The 23072-nt window shown below is 42.2% G+C and overlaps 3 protein-coding genes and 1 long non-coding RNA gene across 5 annotated transcripts in view; 1 reads left to right on the top strand and 3 right to left on the bottom strand.

Moving 5' to 3' along the window:
• LOC109646205 (BTB/POZ domain-containing protein 10-like) overlaps positions 1 to 12127 on the bottom strand; it is a 135364-nt gene extending 123237 nt beyond the window's left edge. Inside the window, exon 1 of one of the 2 annotated variants that reach the window (XM_069528046.1) lies at positions 11951 to 12127. Coding sequence is in view for 1 of the 2 variants with exons in the window: in XM_069528047.1 (XP_069384148.1) it covers positions 9579 to 9715 (137 nt within the window). In the remaining variant the exon portion in view is untranslated. Of the gene's footprint in view, positions 1 to 9578; positions 9931 to 11950 lie in introns of those variants that run through there. The other variant, XM_069528047.1, reaches the window with a different exon arrangement.
• Positions 12128 to 12795: 668 nt separating this feature from the next.
• On the bottom strand, positions 12796 to 13729 carry LOC109640264 (uncharacterized). The gene is made up of 3 exons (XR_011243398.1): positions 13634 to 13729; positions 13234 to 13334; positions 12796 to 12933 (listed from the first exon to the last, which is right to left on the bottom strand). It is a non-coding gene; the product is annotated as an uncharacterized lncRNA (long non-coding RNA).
• A 4892-nt stretch (positions 13730 to 18621) lies between these two features.
• Positions 18622 to 22062, top strand: LOC138410855 (DNA ligase 1-like). Its single transcript, XM_069528719.1, has 3 exons — positions 18622 to 19067; positions 20006 to 21356; positions 21634 to 22062. The coding sequence occupies exons 2-3, from the start codon at positions 20010 to 20012 to the stop codon at positions 21766 to 21768; spliced, it is 1482 nt and encodes a 493-aa protein (XP_069384820.1). The 5' UTR covers positions 18622 to 19067; positions 20006 to 20009; the 3' UTR covers positions 21769 to 22062.
• A 211-nt stretch (positions 22063 to 22273) lies between these two features.
• On the bottom strand, positions 22274 to 22845 carry LOC109640254 (phosphatidylinositol N-acetylglucosaminyltransferase subunit Y). The gene has a single exon (XM_020104151.2). It carries the CDS (start codon positions 22706 to 22708, stop codon positions 22496 to 22498), a length of 213 nt encoding a protein of 70 aa, XP_019959710.1. The 5' UTR covers positions 22709 to 22845; the 3' UTR covers positions 22274 to 22495.
• Between the last annotated feature and the right edge of the window lie 227 nt (positions 22846 to 23072).

Below are 23072 nucleotides of genomic sequence, written 5' to 3'. Positions count from 1 at the left end.
ATATTAAGGATTAATTGTAATAACTCTGCGCTGCTTGCTCGAAATGTGCTGAAATTCGGTGTGGTTGCGTGGCAGGCCACCCTTTATTAATCATGAAATGCACAAGTCTCTAGGGCTTTCAGAAAAAAAGTTATTCAAAAATATCTTGTACTTTTTTTTTATAGATTTGGTGGTTTCACCATTTCCGAAGGTCGTAGAAGCTCGGGGATGGTCCCAATGGATCGGGCATAGCCACATTAGTGGAGATGGAACCAACTTCCAAGTCTCTATGACCTTCAGAAAAAAAGTTATTGAACAATATCTTGAACTCCTATAGGTTTTCATCCCTAACCCTAACCCTAATCACAACCAAAAAATCCAACACTAATCACAACCCTAACCCTACCCCTTCCAAAGGTCGTAGAAGCTCGGGGGTGGTACCAATGGATCGGGCATAGCCACATTAGTGGAGATGGAACCAACTTCCAAGTCTCTATGACCTACAGAAAAAAAGTTATTGAAGAATATCTTGATCTCCAATGGGTATTCATTCCTAACCCTAACCCTAATAGCAACCCTAACCCTAACCCTAATCACAACCCTAACCCTAACCCTAATTGCAACCCTAACCCATATTAAGGATTAATTGGAATAACTCTGCGCTGCTTGCTCGAAATGTGCTGAAATTCGGTGTGGTTGCGTGGCAGGCCACCCTTTATTAATCATGAAATGCACAAGTCTCTAGGGCTTTCAGAAAAAAAGTTATTCAAAAATATCTTGTACTTTTTTTTATAGATTTGGTGGTTTCACCATTTCCGAAGGTCGTAGAAGCTCGGGGATGGTCCCAATGGATCGGGCATAGCCAAATTAGTGGAGATGGAACCAACTTCCAAGTCTCTATGACCTTCAGAAAAAAAGTTATTGAACAATATCTTGAACTCCTATAGGTTTTCATCCCTAACCCTAACCCTAATCACAACCAAAAAATCCAACACTAATCACAACCCTAACCCTACCCCTTCCAAAGGTCGTAGAAGCTCGGGGGTGGCACCAATGGATCGGGCATAGCCACATTAGTGGAGATGGAACCAACTTCCAAGTCTCTAAGACCTACAGAAAAAAAGTTATTGAAGAATATCTTGATCTCCAATGGGTATTCATTCCTAACCCTAACCCTAATAGCAACCCTAACCCTAACCCTAATCACAACCCTAACCCTAACCCTAATTGCAACCCTAACCCATATTAAGGATTAATTGGAATAACTCTGCGCTGCTTGCTCGAAATGTGCTGAAATTCGGTGTGGTTGCGTGGCAGGCCACCCTTTATTAATCATGAAATGCACAAGTCTCTAGGGCTTTCAGAAAAAAAGTTATTCAAAAATATCTTGTACTTTTTTTTATAGATTTGGTGGTTTCACCATTTCCGAAGGTCGTAGAAGCTCGGGGATGGTCCCAATGGATCGGGCATAGCCACATTAGTGGAGATGGAACCAACTTCCAAGTCTCTATGACCTTCAGAAAAAAAGTTATTGAACAATATCTTGAACTCCTATAGGTTTTCATCCCTAACCCTAACCCTAATCACAACCAAAAAATCCAACACTAATCACAACCCTAACCCTACCCCTTCCAAAGGTCGTAGAAGCTCGGGGGTGGCACCAATGGATCGGGCATAGCCACATTAGTGGAGATGGAACCAACTTCCAAGTCTCTAAGACCTACAGAAAAAAAGTTATTGAAGAATATCTTGATCTCCAATGGGTATTCATTCCTAACCCTAACCCTAATAGCAACCCTAACCCTAATCACAACCCTAACCCTAACCCTAATTGCAACCCTAACCCATATTAAGGATTAATTGGAATAACTCTGCGCTGCTTGCTCGAAATGTGCTGAAATTCGGTGTGGTTGCGTGGCAGGCCACCCTTTATTAATCATGAAATGCACAAGTCTCTAGGGCTTTCAGAAAAAAAGTTATTCAAAAATATCTTGTACTTTTTTTTATAGATTTGGTGGTTTCACCATTTCCGAAGGTCGTAGAAGCTCGGGGATGGTCCCAATGGATCGGGCATAGCCACATTAGTGGAGATGGAACCAACTTCCAAGTCTCTATGACCTTCAGAAAAAAAGTTATTGAACAATATCTTGAACTCCTATAGGTTTTCATCCCTAACCCTAACCCTAATCACAACCAAAAAATCCAACACTAATCACAACCCTAACCCTACCCCTTCCAAAGGTCGTAGAAGCTCGGGGGTGGTACCAATGGATCGGGCATAGCCACATTAGTGGAGATGGAACCAACTTCCAAGTCTCTATGACCTACAGAAAAAAAGTTATTGAAGAATATCTTGATCTCCAATGGGTATTCATTCCTAACCCTAACCCTAATAGCAACCCTAACCCTAACCCTAATCACAACCCTAACCCTAACCCTAACCCTAATTGCAACCCTAACCCATATTAAGGATTAATTAGAATAACTCTGCGCTGCTTGCTCAAAATGTGCTGAAATTCGGTGTGGTTGCGTGGCAGGCCACCCTTTATTAATCATGAAATGCACAAGTCTCTAGGGCTTTCAGAAAAAAAGTTATTCAAAAATATCTTGTACTTTTTTTTATAGATTTGGTGGTTTCACCATTTCCGAAGGTCGTAGAAGCTCGGGGATGGTCCCAATGGATCGGGCATAGCCACATTAGTGGAGATGGAACCAACTTCCAAGTCTCTATGACCTTCAGAAAAAAAGTTATTGAACAATATCTTGAACTCCTATAGGTTTTCATCCCTAACCCTAACCCTAATCACAACCAAAAAATCCAACACTAATCACAACCCTAACCCTACCCCTTCCAAAGGTCGTAGAAGCTCGGGGGTGGTACCAATGGATCGGGCATAGCCACATTAGTGGAGATGGAACCAACTTCCAAGTCTCTATGACCTACAGAAAAAAAGTTATTGAAGAATATCTTGATCTCCAATGGGTATTCATTCCTAACCCTAACCCTAATAGCAACCCTAACCCTAACCCTAATCACAACCCTAACCCTAATTGCAACCCTAACCAATATTAAGGATTAATTGGAATAACTCTGCGCTGCTTGCTCGAAATGTGCTGAAATTCGGTGTGGTTGCGTGGCAGGCCACCCTTTATTAATCATGAAATGCACAAGTCTCTAGGGCTTTCAGAAAAAAAGTTATTCAAAAATATCTTGTACTTTTTTTTATAGATTTGGTGGTTTCACCATTTCCGAAGGTCGTAGAAGCTCGGGGATGGTCCCAATGGATCGGGCATAGCCACATTAGTGGAGATGGAACCAACTTCCAAGTCTCTATGACCTTCAGAAAAAAAGTTATTGAACAATATCTTGAACTCCTATAGGTTTTCATCCCTAACCCTAACCCTAATCACAACCAAAAAATCCAACACTAATCACAACCCTAACCCTACCCCTTCCAAAGGTCGTAGAAGCTCGGGGGTGGTACCAATGGATCGGGCATAGCCACATTAGTGGAGATGGAACCAACTTCCAAGTCTCTATGACCTACAGAAAAAAAGTTATTGAAGAATATCTTGATCTCCAATGGGTATTCATTCCTAACCCTAACCCTAATAGCAACCCTAACCCTAACCCTAATCACAACCCTAACCCTAACCCTAATTGCAACCCTAACCCATATTAAGGATTAATTGGAATAACTCTGCGCTGCTTGCTCGAAATGTGCTGAAATTCGGTGTGGTTGCGTGGCAGGCCACCCTTTATTAATCATGAAATGCACAAGTCTCTAGGGCTTTCAGAAAAAAAGTTATTCAAAAATATCTTGTACTTTTTTTTATAGATTTGGTGGTTTCACCATTTCCGAAGGTCGTAGAAGCTCGGGGATGGTCCCAATGGATCGGGCATAGCCACATTAGTGGAGATGGAACCAACTTCCAAGTCTCTATGACCTTCAGAAAAAAAGTTATTGAACAATATCTTGAACTCCTATAGGTTTTCATCCCTAACCCTAACCCTAATCACAACCAAAAAATCCAACACTAATCACAACCCTAACCCTACCCCTTCCAAAGGTCGTAGAAGCTCGGGGGTGGCACCAATGGATCGGGCATAGCCACATTAGTGGAGATGGAACCAACTTCCAAGTCTCTAAGACCTACAGAAAAAACGTTATTGAAGAATATCTTGATCTCCAATGGGTATTCATTCCTAACCCTAACCCTAATCACAACCCTAACCCTAACCCTAATTGCAACCCTAACCCATATTAAGGATTAATTGGAATAACTCTGCGCTGCTTGCTCGAAATGTGCTGAAATTCGGTGTGGTTGCGTGGCAGGCCACCCTTTATTAATCATGAAATGCACAAGTCTCTAGGGCTTTCAGAAAAAAAGTTATTCAAAAATATCTTGTACTTTTTTTTATAGATTTGGTGGTTTCACCATTTCCGAAGGTCGTAGAAGCTCGGGGATGGTCCCAATGGATCGGGCATAGCCACATTAGTGGAGATGGAACCAACTTCCAAGTCTCTATGACCTTCAGAAAAAAAGTTATTGAACAATATCTTGAACTCCTATAGGTTTTCATCCCTAACCCTAACCCTAATCACAACCAAAAAATCCAACACTAATCACAACCCTAACCCTACCCCTTCCAAAGGTCGTAGAAGCTCGGGGGTGGTACCAATGGATCGGGCATAGCCACATTAGTGGAGATGGAACCAACTTCCAAGTCTCTATGACCTACAGAAAAAAAGTTATTGAAGAATATCTTGATCTCCAATGGGTATTCATTCCTAACCCTAACCCTAATAGCAACCCTAACCCTAACCCTAATCACAACCCTAACCCTAACCCTAATTGCAACCCTAACCCATATTAAGGATTAATTGGAATAACTCTGCGCTGCTTGCTCGAAATGTGCTGAAATTCGGTGTGGTTGCGTGGCAGGCCACCCTTTATTAATCATGAAATGCACAAGTCTCTAGGGCTTTCAGAAAAAAAGTTATTCAAAAATATCTTGTACTTTTTTTTATAGATTTGGTGGTTTCACCATTTCCGAAGGTCGTAGAAGCTCGGGGATGGTCCCAATGGATCGGGCATAGCCACATTAGTGGAGATGGAACCAACTTCCAAGTCTCTATGACCTTCAGAAAAAAAGTTATTGAACAATATCTTGAACTCCTATAGGTTTTCATCCCTAACCCTAACCCTAATCACAACCAAAAAATCCAACACTAATCACAACCCTAACCCTACCCCTTCCAAAGGTCGTAGAAGCTCGGGGGTGGTACCAATGGATCGGGCATAGCCACATTAATGGAGATGGAACCAACTTCCAAGTCTCTATGACCTACAGAAAAAAAGTTATTGAAGAATATCTTGATCTCCAATGGGTATTCATTCCTAACCCTAACCCTAATAGCAACCCTAACCCTAACCCTAATCACAACCCTAACCCTAACCCTAATAGCAACCCTAACCCTAACCCTAATCACAACCCTAACCCTCATTTCAACCCTAAAAATATTCAACATAAGTTGAATAAGTCTGCGCTGCTTGCTCGAAACGTGCTGAAATTCGGTGTGGGTGCGTGGCAGGCTCCCCTTTATTAAACATGAAATGCCCAAGTCTCTACGGCCTTCAGAAAAAAAGTTATTCCAAAATATCTTGTACTTTTTTTCATAGATTTGGTGGTTTGACCCCTTCCGAATGTCGTAGAAGCTCGGGGATGGCACCAATGGATCGGGCATACCCACATTAGTTCAGATGGAACCAACTTCCAAGTCTCTATGACCTTCAGAAAAAAAGTTATTGAAGAATATCTTCATCTCCAATGGGTATTCATCCCTAACCCTAATCACAACCCTAACCCTAATTGCAACCCTAAATATATTCACCATAGGGTGAATAACTAATCACGACTCTAACCCTAATCACAACCCCTCCGAGGTTACAGGGTTTGTTTTTTGCATGCTGAGCTGCGGAGCGACGAGAGAGCCCTTAAAAAGTCTGCAGTCAACTCGTGTGAACCCTTACAAGAGCTGAGTGCTGCAGAAACAGGGCTGACAAAAAACCACTGACGTCAGCTTGCAGCTGCACGTACACACACACGCACCTCCAAGTATCCATTAGTGAGCGCATCCAAGTGAAACAATCCGAGCAAGCGGAACTTACTTACGCAAAGGACAACAGAAACAGCCTTAACTGTTTACTTGCTCCACATAGAGAGATTTTTCAGACTGATGGATAACAACCCTTCAATCTTCTCTCAGCTCAATTCACTTTTTTCCTCAGAGACAAGACAAGCCCTGAGAGAGCTCTTATAATATCTGCCCTCCACAACGGATATTAACACTTAAGCTGTTTTCAGACACGAACTTCAGGAAATGTCCAGACAAACTGGGTCTGGACATTTTGCGGATGTTTGCCTTTCACAAATGAAGAAGGCAGGAGGAGGTCTTTTGAGATTTGGAAAATGTCCAGAACATTCAGGTGAGGGGTGGAGCCTGGGTCGAGCAGTAGGAGGCAGGCCATGAGGTATGAATTCTGCTGTGGACAGCTCTAATAAAGATCAACGAAAGCTCTGGAATCTCGCCGTCTTTCCAAATTGACGCCGCGTCTTCTGCCTGTATGGCTCCTTATTTTCAGAGATATCCATATGTTCCAGCTTCGCATGAGATGCGTGTTAGAAACATAATCACGTGCCCACTCGCTGGCTGCGAATTTTCTGGAAATGTTCCTGCTGTTTTCCAACATGGGCTCATGAAAAACATTTAAATCTATAAACACAAGTGAAGGGATTATAATGAAACAGATTTCAATAGAATTAGTTTCAGGTCTGTGGCATTTACAGCAGCTGAAACTATTATTTTAAATGTTGATTATTCTGGTGGATATTTTTCACTGAAAATCTGCCTCAGATTTTATGTTGTGTATGATCAACAATCTAGAACTTGGGGATATTAAATTTACTGTAACATAACAAATGGATCTCCTGACAGTCATTTACAAAACTAATGAAAATGTCAATCAGCAGGACGATCATCGCCAAGGCCTAACTGTCCTTTTAAATTCAATCAGGCTGCTCCAGACTGCACACACTCACACATGAATCCCCTGAACAGGCCTGATTGTATTCATCAAAATATATCAAAATATCTCGCCATGTTTAAGAAAGTGAAAAGGGTCAGGAAACGTCAAAGTTGAAGAGATTCATTCTCGACTCATGTTCCATCCTGCCATCAAATGTCGTGGTAATCTCCGTAGTAGATTTTGCATAACCCTGCTGAAACTGACAGGGGTGAAAACATAACCTGCTCAGGTCAATAATTCATCTGAGGGCAATTTTTCTCACTAAATAATTTGGTCTATGCAAAAAAATCAGAACCAATTGATCTCCTGAAAACTTTTCCCTTAAGGAAAGATTCTGCTGCTTTTTTAAGTAAAAAAAATTATAATAATTACAGCAAATTATAATTCAGTAAAAAATCCATTTAAATCCCTGCAGTTGTGTTGATAAACGTGTGAGTTTCACTGCGACGGTGCAGTTGTGTATCTGATCAATAACGTTGAGGCACAGACACTTTCAGGTCTCGGTAATGAAGAGAGTCTTGCTCTCTCTCGAGAGAGAGAGAGGAGCTGCAGTGAAATATGATGATGATGATCGTCTACTGCATCAGAGATGGACACTGAAGAGCATGAGGACAGACTTATTTTTATCGTTTTATAAAAATTGAATTAATGACGTATAAAGGGCCAGCGTACCACTTCCTGCTCTGCACTGTAGTGGATGCACATGAATAAACCACTAACACATAAAGCTCTGACCTACTTTACTGAAGCAGATTTTATATGTAGGTGTTATACTAAAACCAATCAAGTGAAGAGTGCACTCTACATTAATGAATAAATAACTATTGTTATTATTTTTAACTGCTGCTGTTATCTTTATATATCATCACATCTTTAAGTAGCACTATGGCCTTTATAACAACCATAGTAACAACCACTACCTGGAGGGGCTGTATGTGAGAACGCAAATGTCCGAGTCAGATGCTCCAGAACTTTTCCTGCCAGTCTGCTCAGAAAATGTCCAGAAAATATCAGAGTGTGAGGCTATTTGGCTAAACTGACCCAGACAGAACAGACCAGAGAACTGAAGATGACAGAGAGCCATCAAGAACACGTGTGATGACTGCACTTCACCTTGAATCCTCACCAACACCTGCTACACCCAGGCAAGGTCACAGATTTACTGCTATTTAGATGGAGAAAGACCCAATGATCTACACAAAACATTAACACAGGGACCCTGTATTTAAAGATTTAAATATACATTTAACAATACCAACATTTAAGACGTTTAAATCATCAATGCATAGGGTGCAAATTCCCTTTTGCTTTTCAAATTCTATTCATTTCATCTCAAAAATCAAAGACTAACGCAAGATCTCCTCACTGTCTCCTTCTGTTTAACATGTCTGGTATCCCAGTGTGTCTGGAGATGTCCTTGAACACAGGACGAGGGTCACCGCAGCAGCCGTCTGCCTCCGTGTGCTCAGGTGAACCATAGATGACGTGGAGAGAGGACATCCTGCCTCTAATTACAGCACAGGCATAAAGGCTCATTTTCAAAAGACAAAGAACACTAGTCAGGTTTGTGATTCATTTTTTACCAAGGTTAGACAAGCTCATGACATTTAGGGTTCCCTTTTGAAATAGAGGCAGTTCAGTGCCTAAGTGACTGCTGTTTGGTGTTGTGTGTAATTACACGAGTGCCTGACACAGCATAAATGTTTTATCTCTGATAGGATTCAATGTTTTGCAGAACTGGGACGATAAAAAACAAAAGCAGCTCTTCCAGCCAAACAGGCAGGCAGCCAGTGTCCGGATCAGCAGAGCGAACAAAGGAACTGAGGAGGCAATACTTCACTCTTAACATTACAGCAGCTCCTCTCCTCTTTCACATGGTAATGCAAATCTACAGTCACCAAGATTTCACACAGCGGCCGGCAAACAACGAGAGGGTGCTAACGTTTCACTTGTCCAATTTCCTGTTACCGGGCAGCAACCTCCACAAGCACCTTTCTTCCTTTGTTGAAAAGCCTGTGATGCTCTGCTGCATCAAGGTTTGACATGCACGTAAGAGCGAGGTCCCTCAGCCCATCGAAGACACAATAACTCAGACAAAAGATGCAAAGCGTCCGAGCAGGAGGTCTATTAAAAGCACGAGGTGAGGGTCCCATCTATTATTTAGGGGCTGCTGACACAGACGTGCTGACGGGCAAAGGCAGAGAAGCTGCAGTCTGCACAAAAAAAATAAGACTGAGAAATGTCCCTTTGACAGCATCCTCACTCAAAAGGAAATTATGCAAACCGGAAAACAATAAATAATGATATAATATGAAGGAGATAGAAGATCATGATTTGATTTGCCTGTTCAGCAGCAGAGAGTGAAACTGAGACTCACACCGGATGATGGTGTGTGATTCTCTGTCTGGGCCAATATCATAAATCCTGTAATCACAGGAAATCACCACAACAATGACGGAGCTGGATGGAGCTCTGGATGGAGCTCTGGATGGAGGACGTGCACCTACCGCTCGGCTTCACGGGGCCGGGTGAAGACAAAGCAGCAGGGGATGAGCTGCGGGATGACAGCGGCACAGAAGCCCGGAGCTCCTCCGAACAAAGCGGGCTCTCCGGCAGCTTCGGCAGCTTCAGCATCCTCGCTCATTACTTTCCAACTTCCTCAGCATCGTCTCACACACTCGAGCCGGACTTCTCCTCCTCGGGTTCAGTTAATCCGGATTAAAACACGGAGGACGTGAATCCACGCAGAGCTGTGACCGTGAGAAGCGGAGGCGCGCACCGGCTCATTCAGAGAAACTGTGAATGGCCGCGTGCTCGACCGAAGCCGAGCGATGCTGCGTTCACGTGCTCCTCGTATTCTCCGACACCCGAGTCTCCGCCTACGCGTTGGTCTCGAGGACGCTGGTCGTTAATAACAACATCCATTTAAATCGTCATCTTAAAGAGACACTGCGGATCACAGGACTGTGATTCGATGGAATACATCAGTGGTGGTTTTAAAGGTCCGGTGCGTAAGATTTAGGTTAAAGGGATCTTTTGGCAGACATTTAATACAAAATAAACCTAGTGATGTTTTCACTAATGTGTTTCATCTAAATTATACAAATGGTGCTTTACCCTAGACGGGGCCCTTTATATTTACATACTTTATAATTACATCGTGAGTGGGTCCTCTCTACCGAAGCCTCCATGTTTTTTACAATAGCCAAAGTTCAAAGCGTTTATTTCTTTGCCTTCAACAATTAAAACCGAGTTTAAAAAATATATAAAGCAAGAAAATATGTGTACATTCCATAAAAGCAAATATAAATACGTACAACACTACTAACATGAGAAGTGTCCCAAAAGCCTCCTGGGGCTTAATATATGAGATAAATATATTTTGACCACTACACACAAATATAGAAACACAAGCCTAATAAAATATGAGCGTTATCTCAAATATTTTCCTCTGTGATTTCAACATCATCATGTTGGGAAGTGTGAAATACAACAAGCTATCAGCATGCTACCACCATCAGCTTCAGAAACGGTTTTTAAAGGCCCTGGTTTACTTGGAACTGAAGAAGCAATTTCATCTTAGAGACACCAGGGGACTCCTTTACACAATAAGATGACAGCACAGTACATTCAGTTCACCAGATTAAGGCACACTGCTGAATAAATGTTGCTGCCGCCTTCATCAATATAATACAGATGCCATAACTTATCTTATTTACCATCTTTATCAGCACCCACGTGAAAATCATACCCTTTATTTAAGATCTACATCACAGATGTCAGACGCAATCATCGATACATCACCCGTGGCTGAACCGTAGTTTATCTTTAAGTTAAAATTCAGATAATTTAAGCAGAGAGGGATTAACCAGAGGAGCATCTACAAAACCAACATCCTCACCGCTCAATCTCTCCACTGGATAACAAGGTCCCAAGTGTTGTTTTTTTCCATTGTATAATAGTCAATGGTCGATTCAACTCTGTAATTACTAATTCACAATGACTTGAACTCCCTTTATGAGCTGACCAGGTGACTTTTGGTACTAAATTAGATCAAATGTACACATGACAAAAGCAGACTATTAAACTGGCATTAAAGTTGGTGAATCGAATGTACTATCTGCAGTACATGGGGGCCCCTACAAGTTACATGTCCAGGTCATACAGTGCATATAAAGTGTGTGTATATATATATAGATATATATATATATAGATAGGAGGATGTACACTATATATTTTATTCACACTTTACACTATAGCCTGGACATGTTGGTATCTCAGCCTGTTAATGTTAACTAATAGGAACACCTATAATAGATATTATATCATAAACTCACCAACTTTCACCTCTTATATACTTTTTATACTTTACATAAGAAAGGATGGATGTTCGCTGTGTCACTTTTATCTCGTTTAGGAGAAAAAAAACCTCGTCCTGTTATTACTCATCCTATTAAAAGGGAAAACACACACACACACACACATATATATATATATATATATATATATATATATATATATATACGAAGTGTTTCCATCTACAGTGACGGACCAGGCGTGGACGACAGGGTCAGTTGTTTAATGTACCAGTTGCACTGGTTAGCATTAGCTACAGAAACACTGAGAGAGAGATTCCTCCTGATTCTGTCTCGTGAACTTTAACCTCTGATCTGTTCGCTTTCCTCCTGAGCTGTTGTTCTTCCTGTTTTGGACTCGCCTTGTTATTTCTCACAGATTTCTCAGCGGAGCAGAGGACTCGACACTTTCGGAGTCGAGCTGCTGAGTTAGCTTGAGCCGCCGAACCACCGGGCTGCGAGCAGTCGGTCGGCTAACGTTAGCTCGGTTAGCTTGGTAAACCCACCGCCGTGAACAACTTTACCTCCTTGTGTTGCATCGCCGAGCGGACGGGTCTCCCCCTGGGCGATGAAATGCTCCGACGTGAGATGAAGCGCGTGGAGAAGACACAGAAACAGCGACGAGAGGGATCGAGGCGACGTTAGCTGACGTTAGCTCACATCCGCTCCATCTTTGTTTTGGTCTGCGAAGATCACGTGGGCTGATATCGCGAGACAACACGAAATCTCGCGGGTGAGGATATTTAAGATAAATAACTTTTAATTGAGTTTGGTTCATTTGTTCATTCACATCGTCGCCAGGTACAAAAGTTAATCTCACAGTTACACTTACACTCGACGGTTAAACTAGTCTGCGTATAAAAATATACAATTTATTTCTGTTTTGTTCGAGTTTACAGCAAAACATGCGTTTACAGTCCAAATACAGGTTAATCTAACATTATGAGATCACGATATGTAATCAGCTATATTCTATGGATTAAATACATTTAAACTACACTGGTACATACATATAAAACAGTGTTGGTCTCCTTCAGTTTGTGAAATGTATTAAAGTGCAAACACAAGGAAGTTTCATAAAATCATAAATAAAATGTCACAAACAAAGTGAAGCCATATAATAAATAAAAACAAGTGCATTATGATAATAAAACGAACAACGTTTTAAAATTAATTTAAAAAATAGACAGCAGCCTGAAACTCTGTAATAATAAGAATGTTGTAAAAAATAAAAACTTAAATAAATTAAAGTCACGTCTGCGGTGACTTGAGCAGTTTCTCCAGGAAGGTCAACGCCTTCTGGATCTCCTGCGGTGTGAGCTCCGGCACCGGCGGCTCCTCGGTTCGCGGCCTCCTCCGCCTCGCCAGCGCCGCCTCCGGGCTGCTGCCCCGGGCTGCGGCCGTGTGGAGGCCCCGCAGCCGCAGCTGGAGCCAGTCCCGCCGCTCCTGCAGCTGCTGGTGCTCCCCGAGGTTGTGCATGAGCTGGACCTCGCTCACCGTCCTCTTTCTGTACACGTGGACCATGAGACAGGCAATGCATTAATTCATCTGAGCAGGAAAACACAGGCTGCTGATAAGAATGAGTCAATTAAATAGTTAATTAGAGGTATAAGGACCTTGTGGTGCAATGTAAAGGCCTATCACACATATATTGTGCATTTTCTTTAGCTCTGAATAAACAGATTTGATTCTATTCTATTTAGACTTTCACCTGTATTTATTCTGTTTACCCCCACAAAGATCAATGAAGGATTCTTATTGATTATCATGATATTAATTGATCTGGGAGAGGATGTGGTGAATTTACCTGAGGGGGCGTCCTTCACCGAGAGTGGACAGGTGTAAAATGCAGAGTGAAATAAACACTATAGTGTGAAATTCCATATTTCGCATGTTGACCTTGTTGACCTGTGAAAGAAAAACAACGTCAAAATCATATTTCCTTGTTACTTTCAAAGCTTTTCATACATTTTAATATTTTTAAACCCCTCCTAGAAGTGAAGGTGATCGAACGTGATGAAAATCAATTCAGTTTTATCAAGATTTAAGTTGTTCTGTCATGAAATCATCATTTTCTCTCATCTAAATGATCAAGTTCATCTCAATCCAGCCTAAAAGATTAAATGAAACCAGGAATAAACTTGATTTGAGACGTTTCGTCCTCCTCTACATCCCGTCAGTGATCATTTAAACCATGCTGAACAAACCTGTGGGGGTGGGTTCTCCTCAGTAAAGGCTTTTCATGAAGTCAGTCTTCCTCTGGTGTTTAGCTCCAATCAGTTATGATGAGCACTGGACTCTCTGGCCTCCTTTTATAGCCACTGGGCTCAGCCATTGATGAGCTGCCTTCATTATTGCTGCTGATGTCACACGTCCAGCTCCTAGAGGAGGAGGGTTGACAGGAATGGAAACACCTCCTCTAAGCTTCAGGCTTTCACCACTGTCATGTCTTCAGACCAAATGAATGACACTGAACATTCATACATGCACTAACATTCCAAAACGTATGATTGTCTGATTCCCTGTACGTGTATTGATTATTTGAAATATGTTTAAATAATTGTTTACATGTTTTTTATTGTAATACTCCAATAAAAGTGATAATTTAATGACTAAATCTATTTCTGAGATTAAAATAAAAAAACACCTCTATGAAAACTTTACCAAGCTCTATATTTTTTAGCTCCTCAACATTTTCAAATGTTCATGTTTCTTTTTTCTTTTTTGTAAAAGTGGCCGGATCTATTAGTCCACTTCTGACATGACCTTTTTTTGTTCCACTTCGCGCCAGCCTCACAACAATAGCACCAACGTTCGAATGTTTTATGACGCTCACTGGCCCTTAGGAAGTCTCCCTGGTTACAAAGGCACTTAACCCAGGAATTAACATTGTTTTAATGAGTTTGACGTCGCAGAAGAAGGAGCTTTTACAGAGAGCTGACGTCAGAGAAAACTTCCTGAATCAGGGAGTGAGTGCGGGTTCAGGAGGTGTCAGCAGATGATGCTGATGTCGTCACTGTCTCGGTCATGACTGAACATCTGTCAGAGTCGCAACCTTTTCACGTCCATTGTTTGGTTCAACTGGAACGTTCACAAATTAAAACAATTGTCAGTGAGGAAACTGTATCAGAAATATATGATGTGGCACTAACTAACACATCTTTGGCTTTTTCAAGCATAAATTATCTTTTATCATGTCACTATCGCTGCATCACATCTCTGAAGGAGAACACGTGGGGGGGGGGGGGCAAATGGCTTAAACATTGTCGGAGCTCAGTTTGAGTTATTCCCTCTGACTGCTGAGGCCTCATGATACGTTCACTTAAAGTTTAGCATTTTACATTTTTGCACAGTAGAAGAGCTGCAGTTAAAGAGTTAGTTCATTCAAATCACAGAAAGCATAACGTCTCTCCTCTGTTGGTAAATGAACTGAATATATTCTGCTTTTATTTCCTCCTATTCTCAAGGTTTCATGTTGTTTCATGTGGTTGTTACTGAGTGTTCCAGCTCACAACAGACAAATCCACAGGTAGCTTCGCTCCCGTGGGTGAATACAGTATTAAAACCCTGATGTATCTGCCTGGCTCGATTGTGGAAAAACTAGTTTTCATGTTATTTGGTTGTAACTAACCTGAAACCTTTGAGGGAAAAATTCAGGTGAAACCAGATTTAGCTGCAAAACATTTTTTTTTTCACTGTTTTAATGTTGGTGACAATGTTGAACATTGACACTAAAGGATTCTGATTCTGATTTACACTCTGTAGAGTTCAAACCTCCACCAACACCCAACATTCAACCAAGCTTCACCACATCACTCATAGACATCAGCGCTATGATAAGACTTTTCCAGAGGAGCTCTATTTGACAACACAAATCTCAAGCCAGTTGCCTTTTTCAGAACTTTCCTTAATTAATGCAAAATGTCCGAGTGAGCCCATGTGAGAACGCAGCAGCTCTTTTCTGGAAAAATCCCAGTGAGCGAGTTGATGAGGTTTCTAACACGTGACGGACACAAAACTGGAAGAATACAAATATCTGAGGATGAGACAGAGTCTCAGTGACGTTGTCTTTAAGGGCCGACGGCAGTATCGATGTGCTTTAAACAAAAACAGCTGTTGTTGTGAACATGTCTGTTCCAGTTTTTGGACAGAGGTGAAAAGATCACCTCTTTGGCTGCGGTCATTAGAATAATAAAGTTCTGTGTTATAGTTTGTGTTTTATTTTTAGTTTATGATCTATTTGTGTTCAGGCCTCTCATCTATAACGTTTATTACATTTTTAAATCATTCAGGCTTCTCATCCCCCAGCTCTCAGCCACAGGTGTCTCTCTCTCACACACACACACACACACACGGTAGTTAGGTAATCATGAAGGTATGAGTTTTCCAAACGTAACAGGAGCTGGGAATGTCTATGTCATGACACAAAGGCTGAGTTCGCACCAAGCTGCTCAACCTGTGGTGGAAAAGACTCAAGATCACATTTTTAACACCGGACTTGAAGAGGGATGTTTCTCACGATAAACTGAGACATGTGTCGGAGCAAAGTGCAGAAATGTTAAAAGATTTAAATCTCAGTTCTTAAAGTTTTCACTTGTGAAATGTTTCATTGAAGCCGTTAGCAGACGTGAATGAGCCATCAAAGTCTCCCCCTGACGTCCAGCGATCAAACACCAGTATCGCCTGACGTCAGCCGCTGCACCTGTTGATGCACAAACAAATGTCTTGAGTGCTCAAGTGAGTCAAGTTGTTTACATACCAGCCTCACAAGATTTACGCGATCGGTGCGGCCCTTCAGAGACTCTGACCTCCGCTCGCTCTCCCGTGAAACTAAAACGGACTGTGGTGGCCACGGCCTGTTTAGATGACACCCGCTGAACACGTCGACCTCTGACCTCAGCTCAGGGCCCTAAAGTTTGTCATCCTCATTACCTCACGCTGCCTCAATGTGTGGCATGCAGAGGCAACAAGGTGCGTGGGAATAAAACAGGACGGTAAAACATTTGAAGTCAAGGGCAGACGTCGCACAGCAACATAATGTGACAGTCACAGATACAGAAACAACCATGCTCCTCTTCACATCCGGAGCCAGTGATCTGAGTGGAGCTGTAAACATGCTGGACATCACCGCAGCGAGTCAGGTGCATCAGTAAGACAAGCTGGTCCCAAAGACTCAGGAATAGTCACAGGGGGAGCAAATAAGGCGAAGGGGACGTCTATTTCAGACCAGGCTTTGACTTTTGTAGAAGATGACTTCATGTCCCAAGACTTCTGACAGAGAAGATAACATCACACAGATGCTTCGGGGCTCAGGTCGCTCACAAGACAGTTTGGAGAAAACAAGAGTTCAGATCAATACAGATGTGATCGAAAAAGTGGATTTATAGAAGAAGAGAAAGAGAAAAGACGTGGTTGGGTATTTCAATCACAACACTGATATGTTTTAGTCCCGGTCTGACAGTGGAGCAAACTAAAAACACACATATGCCATTTATGCTCAGTGAAACGCAATTATTAACGTTTCCATTTATCTAGAGTTATATTTTTGTTGTCTGTCAGATCAATGTTCTTCTGTTTTCCCTCAAACTCCTGAGAAATATATAACGTGGTTCTTCAACGGTTCCAGTTTTAAAGCTCATATCTCCACTCCAACGAACTGAAGGACGGGGGTGAAAACATAACCTCCTGTTGTTCACTGGGTCGTATTAAAATAATGATCAGACTAACTCTCGACACTGAATATGTAATAAGATGTTTTGAGGATGGCTGTTTTTGATGAGAAGAGATTAGAACAAACTTCTAGACACGGTTAGTTTTATGTTTAGCGTAAAGTAAAAGGACGACTCCAACAGTTGAACTGATCACAGAGAAATGTCTCTCAACGTATTGAGCAGCCCTCAGTTAGTCAATGAGTCGTGTGGAACTCACGGCTCAGCATGATTGACAAGGTTTACTGTGCAGGTTCAACCTCTACACATGAGCTCATGATCATTACTCGTGTCTGAAGGCGTCCGTTTCCCAGAACTGACGCGTCCCGTCCTGCCTCGTTTAAGGCAACGCACCATCACCTCACTGCCACCAGACACCACCACATTACTGCAGCCTGAACTCACTCAGCTGATCAGGTGCTTTTACACATTTCGCTCATTTAACAGAGGAACAATAAGAACACTTGCATCTCTTCCCATCAAATCAACAAAACGAAAAAATCTAACAATCAATCACGTCTGTCCACTTCTGTGTCCCCAACATTACAGAGACGTTGTCAGTTTATTTACTTAGCTTAGTTTTTTAGTTTCATCGTAAGAAAGTTAATCCATGACAAAGAACATAGACATGTTTATGAAAATGGACATAGACTTCTGGTTTGCAAAGTGAAGCCAATGCATGTGTCTGAAATCACTATTCTCTCAAAAGACCAGCAGAGGGCGACTCTCACTTTAGAACGTCAGTAAACATTTTCCTCAATCTCTAGTTTCAAGTGTTTTTAGAAGAACTGGAGGTGAAACACAAATGTGCAGAAAGGTTTATTCTTTCTTCTTCAGCTTGTCAGTGACTTTAAATGCTGGAACTGTGAAGCAACAGTCTGACTCACAATAAGATCCTTAAAGTTCCAGTAAAACCAGTGACCGAAGAAAATCCATAGTTTCTACATGACAGGATGAACTGGACTTCAACAGGAAGTGGCTGCTTCTCAACATGAGATTACATTTTATTTTGTTGTGGCCATTGGCGTTTACACACGTCTGAATGGATTCAAGGCTTTTTAAGTTTAATTCACTCCACATCATTTTGAACATGTGGTACAAATCTACAGGTCCCATCAAGTCTTAAAGAATATCCGGTTGTGTTTGTGGAACAGATTCTGTCGTAATGATAAATATATTGAATTAATTTGCTTGTGTTTTGTCCATTTCAATGTGATTTTTTTAATTTGTGGTTCATTGAACTCTCTCGATCACAGTATTATTGTCTGTAGGGTAATGAGAGATAACCTTTAGGTGGTTAATATTCTTTCTTCCTTTGCAGAATAATGAGCACCAGAATGAATAGCAGATAACAAGTTAGCGACATCTAGTGGCGAAAATCTGCAGAGTTTCTGAAATTCATTTTGTGGAACCATTTGTCAGTGACAAAAGTTTTGATCAAGGACAATGACCTTTTAGTTTTATAATACAATATAATAAGAATAATTGTAATCAATAGTGAATCTGCACTTTTAAATACTCCAACTACAAACTAAGAGAAAATGTGCCATTTATAAAAAGTGTAGTGTAAAGAAAACTGTCAATCAATCAATCAATCAAATAAATTGGATTGATTGATTGAAAGTCATCTTTTGGCCTCATATATATTATTATATAATTATGATATTTTATATTAATCTGTTATAATTTAAAACTGAACTTACAATCTGATGTTTCTGCTCCACAGTTCAGGTCTAATGTGTCTGAGAATTGATTTCACATTTTCTCATCGTTTCATTTCTAACTTGTACATTTAAAGTGAGGTCACAATCTGACACTGATCCCAGAACAGACCAACACGTCGGGAGTTTTTCCAGAAGCTCCTGAACGCCTCGTGAGTTCTGGGCGGCAGTCGGCCTCTTTGAACTTTTCCTGTCGCTGAATTAACTTTGAGGTAAAAATCTTTTTCTCTTTCTCTGTGTATTAATACTCTGAATACTGCAGAATGTACTGCGATCCTCCGCAGTACATTCTGCAGGAACACAGTACAACTCAGTGTTAGGTGTAGTTCTAAAGGTGACAGAGTTCAACATGTCTGCTTCAAGTGTTCACAACAAGTGTTCAACCAGGACCAGTGAAACTGTCTCTGAAGCTGAATCTGGATCTGAATCTGGATCTAAATCTGAATCTGGATCTGAATCTGGATCTGGATCTTCTGCTCTCAGCTGTGATGCTGGAGGACTCAAGTTATAAAATCTGAAATAGAAAAAGTCACTGAAGCTAAAATCCTTTCTACACGAGACGTCACCTTCTGAAGTCATTTTACTGTATTTGTACTTGTACTTGTATTTGTACTTGTATTTGTATTTGTACTTGTACTTCTCTGAATGTAACTTGTTCCTTTTCATTCAAACACTGAGTCCAGATGAACTCTGAGTTTAAACACAAAGTTAAAGTTCTGCTGATCCAGTGAAAATACTTCATCTAATCTGTGTTCGTCTGCTCAGGGTGGATCACAGATCTCCAGTACATACTAGTACACACTAGTACATACCAGTTCATACTAGTACATACTGGTACATACCAATAAATACCAGTACATACCAGTACATACTAGTACATACCAGTACATACTAGTACACACTAGTACACACCAGTACATACTAGTACATACTAGTACATACCAATAAATACCAGTACATACCAGTACATACTAGTACATACCAATAAATACGTAATAGTAAAAATCGTTCTCAGAAATGTTTTCCTCTCTCTAACAGTAATTTACTGTAATAATAAAACAGTGAATGTGCATGAAGACACTCGGCTGCTTTATTTTGGAGGTACTCATGTTTGTTATCGTTAAGACTCGTGTCTCTTTCTTCTGGACAGACTCATGAGTGACTGTGAGGACGGAGACTTCTTCTGGGAGTCCTGGATTTCATCTGGAAAGAGGAAAAGAAAGAAGAACTCGCAGAAGGACAAAAAATGTGTCAAACACAAAGACACCAACGGGAAAACAGACGAGAGCTCGCAGAGGAAGAAGAAGAAGAAGAAAAAGAAGAAGCCCGGATTCAAAGAAGCAATGGGGGAGTGGAAGAACAAGACGAAAGAAAAGAAGGGAAAGAAAAAGAAATCGTCGGTGGGGTTTGAGGACAGTTTCATATTCACACAGGGTCACGCTGGTGCAGAACCTGAGTCATCGCATGGTCGCAGCACTGAGAACGTGACGGAAGACTCCAGAAAGAAAAGCAAGAGAAAAAAGAAGGTGGCGTTCGCTTCATCTCCAGGCAGCATCGCCATCAAACGCCCTAAATTTGCCTCCTCGTTGCCCAAAGAGCAAACGCACGATAACGACTCCCAGTGCACCAGCGACGATATAAACAGCCAGGACCTGTTCATCACGCAGAAGACGTTCAGGACGTCGCCCGTGGAATCATCCAGCGGCGAAGTCTGTGACAGAGCTCTGACGCAGCCAGAGAGGAGGCTGCACCCATCTCACGAGGGATCGAACACACGTCTGCAGGAGTCTTATCCTCATCCAGAGCGTCCCAGAGCGACAAGAGGACAGACACAAGTGTTAGGACACACACTGCTCAAAGAAGAGGAGGGGGAGGGGGAGGTGGGGGACACGAACCTCACCAAGGAGACAAGAGGAACCAGACGTGTGAAGTTCTGGGGAGTGAATCCTTTTCTGGACGATCCGGTCGAGCTGAAGTCACAAACAAAGACACACTCCTGCACCTCGAGTCAACAGTCTCCCTCCTGTCCTCGAAAGACCCCCGAGCCGTCCCTGCTTCCCCAAAAATCAAACACCTCCACACAGACGGAAAACTTCTTCACAGCAGAATTTTCCTCCTTCCTCAACTTCTGCCAAACAAGTCGAGGAGCCGTTTGTTTTGAGGACCTGAAGCCTCTGGACTTGAGTCTGCCGCAGAGGGCGAGGAGTGACCCCGGGCGGTGTCTGTCAGGCGACCAAATCAAAGATGGCGAGGGGAAAACGTCCTCTCCACGAGACAAGATGAGCAGCAACGGTCACGAAGACGCCGGCCTGGCTCCGTCTCTTTCCTCAGACGTGGAGAAGGAGTCTTCTGGTCGGCAGCGTTGTTCTGTTGGCGCACAGAGGAAAGTCAAAACGACTCCAAGCCCCCAGTCAGAGTCCGACCCCAAGTCCACAGACACAACGATGTCCAGCGAAGACAACGAAACCGCCTGCTGCACCGGGAAGCTGGACATGGCCCAGGTGAGAGGACACGTCTTCTGTTTCCTGGATCATTCAGTCACAGAAGGTCTTTTTCTGTGATGTGCAAAACAACCAGGCGTGAAATCTTAGGTTACACACACAGCTGAGATAAAACAGGAAACGTCTTTGATTTGTCTTGGGGCTAAGAACCGGGGTAGAAATGTTGAAACAAACACAAAGATGCACTGATGTTGTTCTATCCACTGAAAATGTTTCTGTGTGAATCAGAATTATTTGCAAAGAGAAAGTTAACGTACGTGTTTTCCTGTGACTCCAGGTGAGAGCCGTCCAGATGAGACTCAACGAGTCATTCTTTTTCAAGACGAAGGGAGAAGAATGTTCCCACAGACCCGAGTCTCCGCTGATGAAACTCGCTCAGGGCAGAGAGATGAAGAGCAGGAAGGGTCACTGAGGTCACGAGGACGGACACCGAGGGTTCCAGGAGCTGTGGAGTCCGCAGGGGAACGCAATTCTGAAAGTGGCTCCTTCGTTTGTCTCTGAGAGAGAAGTTTGTTTTAGAGGCTGCAGTTTGTGGCTCTGGTTCATTTTAATGAAGTCCGACATTTCTATTCTTTTCTCCACCTCGTTCGTATCAACGGCTGAGTTACAGAACGTCTCCGTATGATTCAATACAAACTACATCCTCTAGAATTAAACATTTGTTTGAGCCACGTGTTCTTAATAAACCGAACAGTAGAGATTCAAATTTACCCGTTCGTCAATAATTATTGACATTATTTGGTTTCTGTGTTTGGACGTTGGAGTTTCAGGTTCGTTGTTGCTTTAATGTTGTCGCAGTGTTTTACTCGCAGGTTTGTGTCAGTTCCTTCTCATTCACTTGTGGTTCAGAGGCTTTTGTTCTGTTTGAGAAACGTTTTATCAATTAAAGTGTATTTATTGAACAGGAAGAGTTTCTCTCATGTTCCACTGTTGTTTTTATTGAGTTGACCTCCGACATCTATGAACACACACACACATAAGATAATCATTTATTTCTGCTCAAACAAAGATAGTAACACATGGTTCAGGATTTACTTTGACACCAACACAACCTGACATCCTGATTTTAAACAAGCTGATTAACCAACTAATACAAAGGGTTGCTCCCTGATTCATTTCTGCTCTAAATACCATGAGTCCTAGTTGTGTCTGAAGAGCTTGATCCCGATCCAGCTCCAGAGGTGGAAGAAGACGTAGACGGGGATGGTGACGGGCAGCAGCAGACTGTAGAAACACAGGCTGCTGCTGCTGGTGCAGCCCTGAGGGAAGTTCTCGTCCACCGCGGCCGAGTAGAACAAACCGAAAAGGGACACGATGGGGACCAGTCCCACCATCATGGACAGAGAGAACATACTCACAGACTGGATTAATGAACTATCAGGGAGGTGGTACAGAAGCTTTGAGGCAGGAGGCAACACTAAACCTCCAGGTACACAAGTGTTCCACACGCCTCAGGGGAGGACCTGCGTTGCTGTGACGACGCTTCTACTCTGTGGTCGAGGGGTCGGAGGCGTCTTTGTGAAGGAGTCTGGCCTCCTGAGGGATCATGTTGGGGATACCGTCAGTGATGGGATACGCGATGCCAAGCTCCTCGTTGATCAGCTCGTTGGTCTCAGCATCATATCTGGAGACACAAGAGCAACATTATTATTATTATTATTATAGAATTACTCATGAATCCCTGGATGTCGTGAATGTGATGAAACTGAAAGTCAT

This window comes from Paralichthys olivaceus, chromosome 7 (assembly GCF_024713975.1).
Source record: "Paralichthys olivaceus isolate ysfri-2021 chromosome 7, ASM2471397v2, whole genome shotgun sequence".
NCBI lineage: Eukaryota > Metazoa > Chordata > Actinopteri > Pleuronectiformes > Paralichthyidae > Paralichthys > Paralichthys olivaceus.
This window is presented reverse-complemented; position numbering and strand designations above follow the sequence as displayed.